Genomic DNA, 14,237 nt, shown 5'->3' on the forward strand with positions numbered 1-14,237 from the left:
AAAAAAGATTATGTACTTATTTTCAAATAGAACATAAAGCCATGCCAAGAAGGTAGTAACACTTCCACTGTGTACCAAGAAAGAACATTCATCAAGTCAAGGGGACCACTGGGTCCCAATAACCAGTGAGGAAATGTTCTAATGGTCAGACTTGGCACTGAAGGGTGAAATCAGTACCATCTGAGGCCCAATCTATTTTAAATGGGCTCAGTTTTTGTATTTATTCTGCATCCCTCATATACTTCATAAAAACACATGTGAGTACTCACTGCCATTTTGAATTCTGAAATTTGATTTTACTTTGCCCCTCCTTGGTCACCTCCCCCTGTAGCTTTGCACACTGAGACTCAAAATTCAATACTAACCTAAAGAACTCTTTCAAGAATCTCACATTCCACCATAACACTCTCCCCCCAAAAATGTCGTATGAGGTATTTTGTATCATATAATACACATTTGTGGATTTTCTGCTGTTTTGAATTCTTCTTTTTGTTCTTCTCTCTGCCTGCATTCTGAAAACTATCAAGGTGTGGCTATAGAAGCTGAGTTAATTTTGTTTGTTTGTTTGTTGTTGGTACGCGGGCCTCTCACTGTTGTGGCCTCTCCCGTTGCGGAGCACAGGCTCCGGACGCACAGGCTCAGCGGCCATGGCTCACCGGCCCAGCCGCTCCGCGGCATGTGGGATCTTCCCGGACCGGGGCACGAACCCGTGTCCCCTGCATCGGCAGGCGGACTCCCAACCACTGCGCCACCAGGGAAGCCCAAGTTAAATTTTTGATAGCAAGGGCTTTTCTTGCCACAGGGAAAGGTTTAAGGCTTCTGGAGACGCATAGTCCTCCACAAAATAACTCTGGGAACAGATGTCAGGGCCAGAATTGATACCAATGACTGAACTGGATAACAAAGCACGTATTTCCAAGTCAGACCAGAGAATTATTGTTTAATTTTATTCATCTTGTAAGCAATGCCTTTGCTACATATCAAAACCCTGGTGATCTCAAAACAAGGGTTAAAGACGTAAAAAGAATTTAAATTGTTAAAGCTCTAACAGGTATTTTTTTGATCCTCAGTATTTAAGGCATCTACGTATAAATTCAGCCTTAAACTGTTTGCTAAGTTGTGCCATCTCACCAAGTTCATATGTTTAGAATTGTGCCATTAAGTGCCAAACTGGAATTTTTTAAAAAACAAATAACAGCGGGCTTCCCTGGCGGCGCAGTGGTTGAGAGTCCGCCTGCCGATGCAGGGGACACGGGTTCGTGCCCCGGTCCGGGAAGATCCCACATGCCGCGGAGCGGCTGGGCCCGTGAGCCATGGACGCTGAGCCTGCGCGTCCGGAGCCTATGCTCCGCAACGGGAGAGGCCACAACAGTGAGAGGCCAGTGTACCGCAAAAAAAAATAATAAAATAAATAATAAATAAATAACATCGTGCACAGAAATGGGAAAGGTATATTCTATAGACACCAGGTATTTTCTGGGTCAGTCCTGAAACTAAAAGCTGGGGTTTCCAAAATACGCATTTTGTTTATTTTATTGATGTTAAACAAATCTTTTCACCCACCTCTCTCTGCTTTTTTTACCCCTATCAAAATGTAATTTAAAACACTTGTCAGCAACTTAGTTAAAAGAACTGGGGAGATTACGTTGATAACATTCTCACCTGAAATAAACAGTTCATTAATAATGACCCCCAAACCTCACGTCCCTGGTAGCAATCACCACATTCCATCAGAAGGCCTGAACAGGAAGCAATCGCCTCCAGGTTCCAAAGCTAGTGAGTGTCAGTTATGACTCTGGTCCCACCCTCTTGAAACTTCTTCTTTATCATTAGATCTTAACAGAGAAATAATTACATGACCACAGTTTCCATGGAATTTGGTGAACATTTAATATTTAGGGATAAAGTCATCTCCCCAATCTATTTTACTCTACTCTTACCTATTTTAAAATTTAAAAATACCATAACCAATGAGCCAGGAACTTTATTTTCTCAGTGTAATAAAAATGTGCCAGCCCTATGTGAAGCAGATTTTTCTCTATCCTTGTTGCATCCTATATCAAAGTACTTCTTCAACTGCATACTCTATTAAAAGGCCCATAATTAATTTACCTTTGCCTGCAAGGCCTTCACCTCTGCCTCTAATCTTTTTCGTTCTTCAACTTCTTTATTATATTTTTCTTTTAGATCTTCATATTTGGAACCTAAACACAGACATTGAGATACAGTTTTACTTCGATCACTGATTTTGCAAAGAATCATTATGATAGATCGCCTAGAAATGAGTATCTTAGTACATCAGATAGAAAGAATATTTTGGTTAAGGCAATGGATACTGATCAAATTACTCAAATATCAAAATACATGGAAACATAGGTGTTTTAAATATTCCAAAACTGAATTATGTTTTAAAATACCATAGGATAAAGTGAAAAGTTTAAAGGCTTACTGATGGCTCAACATAGTTCAACAGATACACAAATGTATATGTAACTAATGGCTGCTTTTTTTTTAATGCTAAAATTAGAAGTTGAATTCAAAGTTGAATGAATTCATTTCTTTGGCAGAATTAAAATCTCAATAAAAGAGCTATTTATACAAAGGGAAAATATCCTTACCGCTATAATACTGGCTTGGTGTGAGTGGAGTTGCAAAAATTTTTTGTGGTGTAGTGCATGGACTCATAGAGACATCTGCAGACTGTGCAGCTTGTTGGCTTCTTTCAAGTTCAGATTTACACCTATGAGAAAAGGACCCGAGAGGATGGCAAATCAGAGCAACAGCTGTAGAATACCAACACCATACGTTCTCAGAAAGCGATAAACTTACAAAAAAACCAACCCTCTAAGAATTCTTACCACTTCATTTATCCAACAGACGTTTAATAAGAACTAATTTATGAGACAGTCCTTTGTCTTCAAAGGAACTCAGTCTAGTTAGGAAAACAGAACTATAGACCAGTAATTACAACGTGATAAAGACGATAATGAAGATCTGTAATAACCACCACAGTAGCAAAGAAGAGTTGAGAGGGTTGGGACACATTCCAATGAAGTTTTATATTCTAGGCCAAAGAAAGACACAGTGCTACAAAATACCAGAATTTCAGAAACACAGGAGGAAATTGGAGCATGGGCTCAAATCATAAAACCGGATGGCATTACTTATAATATTGTCATTATAAAAACAGAGATTTGGGGCTTCCCTGGTGGCGCAATGGTTGAGAGTCCACCTGCCGATGCAGGGGACACGGGTTCATGCCCCAGTCTGGGAAGATCCCACATGCTGCAAAGCGGCTGGGCCCGTGAGCCATGGCCGCTGAGCCTGCGCATCCGGAGCCTGTGCTCCGCAACGGGAGAGGCCACAACACTGAGAGGCCCGCGTACCGCAAAAAAACCAAAAACAAACAGATTTGATATACATATCACGTCTTTTGTGATATTTTTAAAACACATTTTAAAAATCAAGTTAACGTAATGCATCTAGAAAAGATACTGGCAGGAAACAGATCCAAAGAACTGGAGAAAGTGAGCTATATACAGTCGTCCTTGGGATCTGTGGGTTGTTGGTCCCAGGACACCTGCAGATAACAAAATCCAGGGATGCTCAAGTCCCTTATATAAAACAGCAGTCGTACACTCAGCCCTCCATATCTGTGGGTGCAGAACCTGTGGATACGAGGGCCGACTGTATTGTATATGTGTACAGAGTATCCCTACCATTTCAGTTGTAACACCCTTCAGAAGCAAACCTAAGAGAGGACTCAATTCCTGCAAGTCTCCAATGTCTCTGAGTTTAACTTAACACAAGAAATAAAATGAATACCCTAGTAGAATGGCTAATGATGTGCACCATTCTCTTTGCCAAGGACACATTACTCAAAGCAGGGAGTGAAGAAAGTAGTGAAGAAAGTGCCTCAGTGCCCTAGCTCTGCCTGCTCCAAATTCAATCCGGGAAGGAAGAAGCAATGTATGAGCTGAAAATGGCTGCTCAGCAAATCAAATTGTCACATTCGAATTTATAACAGGTAAGAGTCCTCCAACAGAAATGTTGTATTAGCATGAAAAAAGTAACAAGAAATAAATGAATTTAATCTTAATATTTAACTCAATATTTTCCATATTGTAATTTCAACTTATAATCATTACAAAAATCATTAATAAGATATTTTACATGTTTTTGTACTAAATCTTCAGAATTTGGACTGGGTTGTGTCCTTCCAGCACACCTCAATTGACACTAGCCACATTTCAAGTGTTCAACAGCCACATGTAACCAGTGGCTACCAGATTGGACACTGCAGGTCTATAGACTTCCAAAGGTGTAAAAAGGTTGGTAAAACTCCAGAGATGAATTTTGAAGAACTTTGCAAAACTGATGTTTCTTTGCCCTCTCAAATTCACATCTTTTCAGTAAAAAAAAAAAAAAAAAAAAAAAAAAGTTTATTAATTTTAACTATTAAATAAAAGTATACCCTATTATTTTTATAAACCTTTGTATCTCCTGTCTCCTAGGGAGAGAAAAAACACAAATCACCACACCACCAAAACAAAACAAAAAAACATAAAATTAAGCTGTTTTCTCCTAGGTCTAATTTAACTATATGAGATTGCTAATATTCACCAGTTTTTATTTGTTTGTTTTTGTTTGTTCATTTTTTGTTTTGTTTTAAAAAATAATTTATTGAGGTGAAATTCACGTAACATAAAATTAACCAGATTAAGTGAACAATGCAGTGGCATTAATTACACTCACAGTGTTGTACAACTACCATCTCTATCTACTTAAAAGCCATTTCTATCATTCCATAGTAAAGCTCTTTAACCATTAAGGAATTTCTCCCCAGTGCCATCTTCCCCCAGTCCCTGACAACAACCAGTCTGTGTTCTGTGTCTATTATTCACCAGTTTTTGACCAACATTTCAAATGTTCAACCTAACTCGTTCAAGATGTACCTGAAATCGGTGGCCATTGATGGAAAAAATAAGTTCCTGCCCTGTACCTGAAGGTTACCAGTGAAAAATTTTAAACTACACTCGGGGCTTCCCTGGTGGTGCAGTGGTTAAGAATCCGCCTGCCAATACAGGGGACACGGGTTCGAGCCCTGGCCCGGGAAGATCATACACGTTGTGGAGCAACTAAGCCCGTGTGCCACAACTACTGAGCCTGTGCTTTAGAGCCTGCGAGCCACAACTACTGAAGCCCACGTGCCACAACTACTGAAGCCTGCGTGCCTAGAGCTCGTGCTCTGCAAAAAGAAGCCACGATAATGAGAAGCCTGCGCACCGCAACAAAGACCCAACACTGCCCCAAAAATTAAATAATTAAAACTATACTCAATAGTTATTGTAATCTATAGGTCTTATACCCTTAACAATTTTTATACTATAGAAGAGTATACTCAATAGTTTTTATAGTCTAAAGTCTATACAGTTTGTAAACTTTTATAAACATCTATATCTATCAACATCATAGATAATAAAAATATTTTTAAACTAAATGTGCTATGAGGGTATCCTAATCCCATGATGACGATAATAACTAACAACTGATAATATTAATGCTAACATTTAACCATTGCTACATGTCAGATACAACCATGAACTATATCTGCAGGCACTGCTACCAAATGGCACTTTTCAATGAAATAGGGAAATGTATACAAAAGCATTTTTTCTCAAATGTTAAAAAATACTAACATTTCTGTCTAAATTAAATTATTAAAACCAATTAATAAAGTAAATTATTAAAACCAATATTTCTAATATTGGCAGCCAAAATGTTCTTTTCAAAGAAATGATTATTCTAGCATACTGAAGTGAGCTTCCTACTTCCCGAGCACCTGCTTTCCAAAACAAATGCCTCTCTTTCATTCATTCATTCAACAAATATTTGAGGACCTACAATTGCCAGGTGCTAGGAATAGTGATGAACACAGACCAGGATAGAGTTTAGGAAAACAAAGAACTCAACAAGACAGAAATTTATTTATCATTCTAACATGGCAAATTATAGATAGCCACCTTCCCACACGGATAGGAAACAAAATTAGAAAAAGATTTCTGTGCACTTAAATTATCAGCTTCACCAAAAGACAAGCATATAGTTGTCCCTAACAATCTACCTGCAGAAGATTGGTTCTAGGACCCCCTTGAATACTAAAATGTGCAAATGCTCAACTCTCATATAAAATCACATAGGTAGTATTTACGTATAACCTATGTATATCCTCCTGTATACTTTAAATCATCTCTAGGTTACTTATAATACCTAATACGATGTATATGCTATGTAAATAGTTGCCTGCACGCAGCAAACTTAAGTTTTGCTTTTGGAACTCTCTGGAATTTTTTTCAAATATTTTTGACCCTTGGTTGGTTGAATCTGTGGATGCAGAACTCATGGATATGGAGGGCAAACTGTAATTTTTAAACGTTTTAACTTTCAAAAGTATGTTTCCTTTGTAGATAGAATTAAGATTATTGCAGCTATGCCAGGAAAAAAAATTCTTGGCATCAAAATATTTATTAATTACAAATGGAAAAACAGTAACTTTATAATGCAGAAACCCAGATAAACACCCTAACAAGCGATCGGTTTAAAAGTCAAATTAAATCATGTACACTCTGATATGATGCACGTCACTACTATACACGTCACTATAAAGGTGTGTCACTACCTCCGTGGTATTCTTACCAAAAATTCATAACCTCAATCTGACCCAGTGATTCTCCATCCGGGATGAATTTGCCCTCCCAAAGGACATTTGGCAACGCCTGGCAACATTTTTGACTGTCAAAATTTGGAGGTGGTGTAAGTGCTACTGGCATCTAGTGGGTAGAGGCCAGGAATTCTAAGTATCCTACAATGCAGCCTACAGGGCAGCCTTCCACAACAAAGAATAATCCAGTCCAAAATGTCAATTCTGCCATTGTTGAAAAACAGCAGACGAACCCAAATTGAGGACTATTCTACAATAAAGGAGACTAGTGCTCTTTAAAAATGTCAAGGTCACAAAAGACAAGAAACCATCAGAGCTTAGAAAAAAAAGTAACTAAGACCCAGCGCAGCCAAATAAATACTAAAAAAAAAAAAAAGTAAGAAAACATCAACTAAATGCAGTGTGGAATCCTGGATCAGATCCTGGAACACAAAAAGGCCATTACTGGAAAAATGAGTGAAATTCCAATAAAGTCTGTAGTTTAGTTAATAGTATTGAATTAATGTTTATTTCTGATTTGGTCATTGTACTCTGGTTATGTAAGATGTTAACAACTGTTTCTGGAAGTCTAAAGTTATTTCAAAACAAAATTTTTTCTTAAAATTTTTGGGTGTATATTCATGGAATTAACAATAGGGCAATTTGCTAAAGTCTTTTTTGCTTTTAGTGTTTATCACTCCTTGTTATTTTGACAAAATTCCACTACTAGAACAAGAAGATTCCATTTATAAGCCAGCAGTGCTCAAGTCCCATTAAATTTATTTTGAGTAATGCCTCTAGTTGTTTGGGGGATTTTTTTTTTAATGGAAAAGTAGTAATAAGCACCTTTTTTTTATTGCCTAAATATGGAATTGATATTGGTGAATTGATTATGTAATACTTAAGATGGAAGATGGGTCTCTTGGATGGGGACCTCAGTAGGAAAGTCTTCTAGACTTCACTTCCCTCCTCTCCAGCTGAGATTCCATGGCACCCAACTTCAATCACTCTCTTCCAATATCCTCAATTATTCCACTGTCTTCTATCCCATCACCCTCGCCCAAAAACCCTAAATCGATCCTCCTGTATACCTTCTCAGCATTTATATGCTAAAGAAAGGAAAAAAAAAAAACTCATTAAACGCTATAGATTGGTCCCACTATAAATTCCTGGCCTCCAATCTCAACTGAGCCCTCAGTGCTCCTCAGTCCTTTTGAAGTTCCCTAGTTCTCTGATTCTCTACAACAGCTTTTCCACACAGAGAAAACAGAAGCCATCAATATAAGCCATGCTTTAACTTCCCTCCATTTTTTCAGTAACCACTGTTGATAGTTTTGGTATTATTTATTATTGCATTCCCTAGTAACAAACACAGTGCCTGGCACATGAAGCAGCTTAATAAACATATACTGAATAAGTAAATGAATAAGCTAGCAACCATTTAATGAATTTATATAGTACTGAGCCATGCAACAATAGGACTGAAGCATATAAGAAAAGAATTAATCTTCCTCAAATCATTGTTCATTCCACTGGAAAGAAAAAAATGTCAATGTGTAATAATTACACCATAAAAGGAAAAGATAGCTGCATCTGATGAATATATACAAAGACATCTATAATAAATACAATTCCCAAAAAAGTTACCTTTTAAGTTCCTGTTCCAGTTTTTCTATTTGCTTTTTGCTTGTGTTCAGTTGTCCTTCTTGGAAATTCACTTGTGACTCCTTGACTTGAAGTTCGTGAGAAATCTTCTGCTTAGTCTTCTCCAGATTTTCACATATTTCCATCAAGCTTTGGTTCTCCCTTTTCAGGTTTGCACCCTCAGCTTTTTCATTCTCAACCTAATGCAGATTATTCAAAAGGAACTAGGTCTCTTACTCATGAATTTACCAAATAGTATCTGTTAATCTAACACTGATGACTAATTTTCTGAGATATGGTTGAAAAAATACAGAAGTCAGTGCTTGATGTACACCGAAATTTTAGATGATCTCACTTTGAAGCCTATTGATAGAAAAGTTTTGCAAAGTCATGTATTACAGTCCTTGGTTAGGGCTACACAAACCCATCCTAGAAAGAGAGGCTTTAATAGGCTTTCAAGAATTAAAAAATCAAAAATAAATCTTATAAACCCTCCCTTAACTATTCATTTTCAAGTTCAGCTGCTAAAGCCAGTTACTGTAAGAAACTGAAAAATTCTCCCACTAGCAAAAACATTTTAGGAGCAGTAATTGTATTACTATGGGTTGGCTAATGCAAAGATACGAAAGAAGTACTATTTAAGTTTCCATTTACTAGTCCTGGAGAGAGGTGGGAATACCAAGGTGAAAAGCTCACTCTCAGAAAGTCCAAATAGTGGACTTTAAATAGATGTCCAAATAGTGATATCTATTTGGACTGCAAAGTGCTCTAATATTGATCCCAGATTCGGAGCCAGAGATTTTCGGCCATTTTAGTGCAGAATGCAAAAGCAATGCCCAATTCTTGGTCCTAAACAGAAGTGAAAATGGAACTCAGCAGCCCTACACATTAGCAGGTAAGCAGAAATGAAAACAAAGAACGGAGAAAATGAGGTAATTAAAATAAAAATGACTCAACAGGGGAGGGGACTTCCCCTGTGGTCCAGCGGTTAAGACTCAGCTTGAGCTTCCACTGCAGGGGGCGCGGTCCCATCCCTGGTCGGTGAACTAAGATCCCACATGCCACGTGGTGTGGCCAAAAAAAAAAAAAAAAAAAAAAAAAGATTCAATAAAGGAGAGGAGGGGGGATTACCACCTGAAGATGGCAAAATCATTTTTCTCTAAATTGAAAAGACCAAGACAAAACCATTCATCCAAATAATGAGAGAACAGTTTTAAATACCAGCATTTCAGTGATACCTTCTGTTTTTGCTTCTGCAACGCAGCCTCCAGAGTTTCAAGTTGAAACTGCCTTTGCTGCCTTTCTTTCTTCAGTTTGTCGAGCTGTCCTTCAAGCTCTTGAATTTTCTGAAGAGCTCTTGTAGGCAGGCCTTCCTTCCATTCTTCCAAAGCCCAGCTCATTTTGCTCTCCTTTATTATTCAAACATTTATAAATAAACTGAAAAGAATAAACAACCTGTTGGTCTTACTATAGTAAAAAGAAACTTACTGTCTCAGAGACTAACTAATCTACATAACCACCTCTAAGAATCAAGTTTCAAAACTTCATGTTTCAAAAGATAACAAAGTATAACATCCATCTTCTCCACCCTCTGCAAGGTGACTACTAATAACTGACTGTGAAGTGTCAATAGTACACAGTATGCTTGTTTGGCTTCCCCTTGCTTTCTGGTTTTCTTATATCTCATTTTTGACTCTTATATGGCTACCTGCTTTCTACCACTCAGTTTGTTTTCATTGTACAAGACATGAATATTTTGCTATAAGGTTTCTGGTGAAATAGGTCTTACAGGACAAATAAAATGCATGATAAGTTACTTTGCAAATGCTCTTCTTTCCTCTCTTCATGTCATTAATTCCCACTCATACTCTGTCCCTCTTCCTCCAGGAAGCCTTCCCTGAGGACAACCATCATAATCTGGTCATATCTCCCCATCAAAGTCTCTCATGGCACAGGTACCTCCTTTTCCTCCCAAGAGGTTATCATTTGTTGAGTCAATGCATGCATGAACAAAGGGTGAATGCCATACTAGCACTAGAATCACTGCAAAATGCAGTAAAGTCATTCTCCAGACAGACCCTGACCAGGAATCAGGTATATAGCCTTAGTGATTCAAATCCCTGCTCAGCAACCTACAAGATGCGTGACCTTGGGCATGTTATTTAACACCTCTGTGCCTTGGTTTCCTCATTTGTAAAATGGGAATAATAATGGTGGTGGTTCCCTAAAGCTTTAGAACAGTATCTCCTGGTAAGCTTTCCATACATATTAGCGATTGTATTAGTCACTGAAAACGCTTTTTCATTTGTATACTGATGCCTGTGGCGTCAAGATAGAAATGGCCTACCTCTTTCTCAGGCATATCTTAGAAAATTTAAATCAGCTGGGAGACAAGTATGGCAATTATTCTTTATTCATTAGCCTTTAGAACTCAAATGAAAGAAAAAGCATTCATTTTCCACTTCCTTTAGCAACAGGATGAGAATCTGTTTTTTACTAAATGAAGTCCACAACCATTTTTAGCGTTTTGTTTCAGTCGACTTTATCAATGACATTTTTTATCAGATTAATAAATAGTTGATGAAAGTACTAAGTATAATAAAACTTTTTCCAAATATTAAAAGAGAAGGAAGGGTCTCGGAAAACACATACTTTAGTATCAAGCCTTGGAGAGCTGTTTTCTCTGCCATTCTCACCTCCCACCCCACCCTTTTAGTTCTTTGAACACAACATCTTAAACTCCATTCCCATTTACCCAAAAACTACTTAAAGGAGTCTCATGCCACTCCACCAACAAAGGACAATTTACACTGCCCCAATAGGCTACTCCTTCTATTCCAAACTAGCTTGCTCATTCAGGGGTTCACGGGCGGGTATAGCATACCTCAGAGGCACACAACTACAACTCCTAAACAATTCTGCCAGCCACTGAAATCATGACATCCGTACACCACAGTGAACAAAATATTAAAAGGAGCAATTTAAAAAGATGATAGAGATGATGGAAATAAACAGAAGGAAGACTGGCAAGTTAAATGCTTTTCCATTTCCAAAGTCTAAGACACAGCAACAAATAAATGGTTAAAGCAATCACCAGACCCAAGCTAATTTTGATTAGAGGGAACTTTGACAGATTAAGGCATCAACCATTCAACAATCTCTATGGAGCCACTGGGAGAAAAGGACAAAAAATGCAATCCTCAAAGATGTGAGGGGCAAAGGGATGGAAGTGGGGGGCAGGGGTGGGTGATGTAGAAAAGCCCTGGATATCGAGGTTCCTGCAAAAAAGATCTGCAGGACTATCCTCCTTCCAGAAAATGCTGTTTCTGTCTTAACCGTGGGGAGGACACTCTCCATGCCCGAATCACTCAACCCCAGAAAGTGCCCGAGGAAGCTCTTTTGTGACCTTGTGACTCGCCCACCCCCGGCACGGCAGGCCCGTTTTGCGCTTTCCCTTTATCAGAATTCCCCATCTCCACCAAGAAACCCAAGTTCCCGCCTAAAGTGCCACCGCGAGCCTGTGAATGAAAACTCTGCCTGCTCGTCTAGACCAGGCTCAAAGTCATTTATTTCTGAGTCCTCATCCCATAGCGGAGCCAGGAACACAGGCGCAGCCAAATGAACGTGGAAGGCGTGAGAGAAATGCTCTCGCAACTAACAATAGGCACACCAACCTGCTGCCCGGATCAAAACCCTCAAAACTAAAGTCTGCATTTCCTCCACGCAACAAGGGACCGGTGTCCAAATTTCAAATAGGCGCGGAAGGCTGCTAGTAAATACCTGCTGATCTCCCAAGTCTTTTACCTTACAAAGGAGGAAATTGATCCTCCAAAGGGCAAGCCCGTGACCGAGCAGGGCCTCCGGACACTAGTGCGAGCCCATTTTTACCAGGAGCAGAGGGGGGCCGACACCACAAAGAACTTGGCCCGGGGCCGATTCCCCAGCTCCGTCAGAAGGGAAGAGGCGGCGGCCCGCTGCAACTTCAGTGCCTAGGAGGGCGATTCCACAGGCATCCCCGCCCAGTAACCCCCTGCAGAAGGCCAACAGCTCCCTCACTCTCGCCGCCAGAGCCGGGACCCAAGCAGAACGCTCACCTTGCTGGCAGAGTCGGGAAAAACCCGACTCAGAGAGTCGGGCCCTAGTACAGCCGCCGCGGGCTGGAGCACAGATTCCAACTCAAACTGCCCGCGACCGCCACCCGTTTTCGATTCGCTCGCTTCCGGCCCAGACCAAACTCATCTCAAAGCCTATTGGTCACTGTCATCAGCTGTCAGCCAGTCCTCTTCCGCGCACTCGGAATGCCGCCTTTGATTGGTCCTTTCGGATGGATTTAAAAATCAAGCCACCAAAAAAAAAAAAAAATCAAGCCACAGGAGCAGAGCGGCGGGTGCTGGTGCTACAGGGTGTTTTGTTGTTGTGGGGAGGCGGAGTCCACGTGCTTTAGCTGAGGCTGGGAGGCGTTATGAACCGCTCTTTCCGCAAAAGCCAGGGAATGGGCAGACTGATTAGGAGGGTGAGGCCTATCGGCTACAGCCCGCTGCAGTGTGCTGTCTGGTGAAAACTCAATACTGTACACACATATCTACTTATTTATTAAATATATAACTTAGGACATAAATACTAAGTACTGTGCTGCCATGTGTTCTTCATCCCGTGTCATTCTTAACAATTCTTTGAGGAAAATATTCTTATTTTTATTTAAAAGTTAACTGAAGCACATAGAAGCTAAGTCATTTGAAATTGAATCTAGAACATGCAGGATCTCACTCTTAACTGCTGTTCTCTATTGATCATATTCTAAAGAGGTGATTCTGAACATCTGTTAGCCGGGATTCCAGGGGAGAACACTGTAGCCAGAAAAATCGTCGAAACAGGATGCAACCTCTCCTTTTCTATGAAGCTCACTAGTATTGTGAGTATTTATGTACCCGTTTTATTTCTCTCAACTAAAAATAAGCTTTAAAGGCAGGAGCAAAACAATGAATTGTTAAGTTAATATATCTCTGATGTTGTTGTCTTCCTCAATAGATTCCAATCTTTCTGTCTCCCTCTCTTTATCTTTTATTAGACCGTTCCTGCAGCCCCTTACCTTTCACTGAAATTCTGCTCATCCTTCAGTACACCATTCAAATGCCACTTTCTTCTTAAAATTTCGCTATTCCCACCCACCCCTTAGAAATAATAATTTCCTAGGCCTTTCCTAGAGCTTGGTTTATACTTTTAGGATTTTTGCCATGTCTTATAATAGATGGGTAGATAAATATAGTTATACATATAGATATCTATGTTTACGTCTGGCTCCCCTTCAGACTCAGAAAATCCTGTAGATTAAAATCTTTTTAAATTCATCTTTGCATCCCTAGTAACTCCCTAGTAATTTTACACATAGAACTTAAAAATAAAATTATCTTGGGAAGTAAAACTGCCAGCTGGAGAAAGGCCTTGTTCTCCAGTCTCCTTGAAGCCCCAAGGAGAGAGGAGGGAGCAGGTAAGGGAAGAGAATTTTATGAGACACTCTTCCTTATCAGTCTAGTATCTGGCTGTTTGGGGATTTGAACCAAATTCTGACGCCAACAACAATTCCAACTATGTTGCTTCCCAGGGTAATTATTCGACTATGTATTAGCTGCCTAAGGAAAACAGAACTAGAAAAACGTGTAATAGAGGATTCTCAAGGTTTGAATGAGATATTTGCAGTTACTATTCTTTCATTCATTACTAAGCAGATGTCTATTAGCGACCACTGTATAGCCAAGCTTTGTGCTACACTATTCTATAATAAATAATAAAGAAATACATTCACTTCTTGGACAAGGGAATTATGTGATGGAGACTATTGTAGCAACTTCAGTGATATTTCTGTGACTTAAATTTTATGATTCCCTTCCCCTGC

At 39.3% G+C, this 14,237-nt stretch overlaps 1 protein-coding gene across 2 annotated transcripts in view; it reads right to left on the bottom strand.

Annotated features, from left to right (window-relative positions):
• Positions 1-9,744, bottom strand: part of CENPF (centromere protein F) — a gene marked incomplete at both ends in the record, with an annotated part of 57,782 nt that extends 48,038 nt beyond the window's left edge. For both annotated transcript variants that reach the window (XM_082660660.1, XM_082660659.1), the window contains 4 exons: positions 2,113-2,204; positions 2,619-2,740; positions 8,348-8,544; positions 9,583-9,744. In XM_082660660.1, coding sequence (XP_082516786.1) covers positions 2,113-2,204; positions 2,619-2,740; positions 8,348-8,544; positions 9,583-9,744 — 573 coding nt within the window. The remainder of the gene's footprint in view (positions 1-2,112; positions 2,205-2,618; positions 2,741-8,347; positions 8,545-9,582) is intronic.
• Positions 9,745-14,237: the final 4,493 nt, after the last annotated feature.

This window comes from Grampus griseus (assembly GCF_964374135.1).
Source record: "Grampus griseus genome assembly, chromosome: 1".
Taxonomy (NCBI): Eukaryota; Metazoa; Chordata; class Mammalia; order Artiodactyla; family Delphinidae; genus Grampus; species Grampus griseus.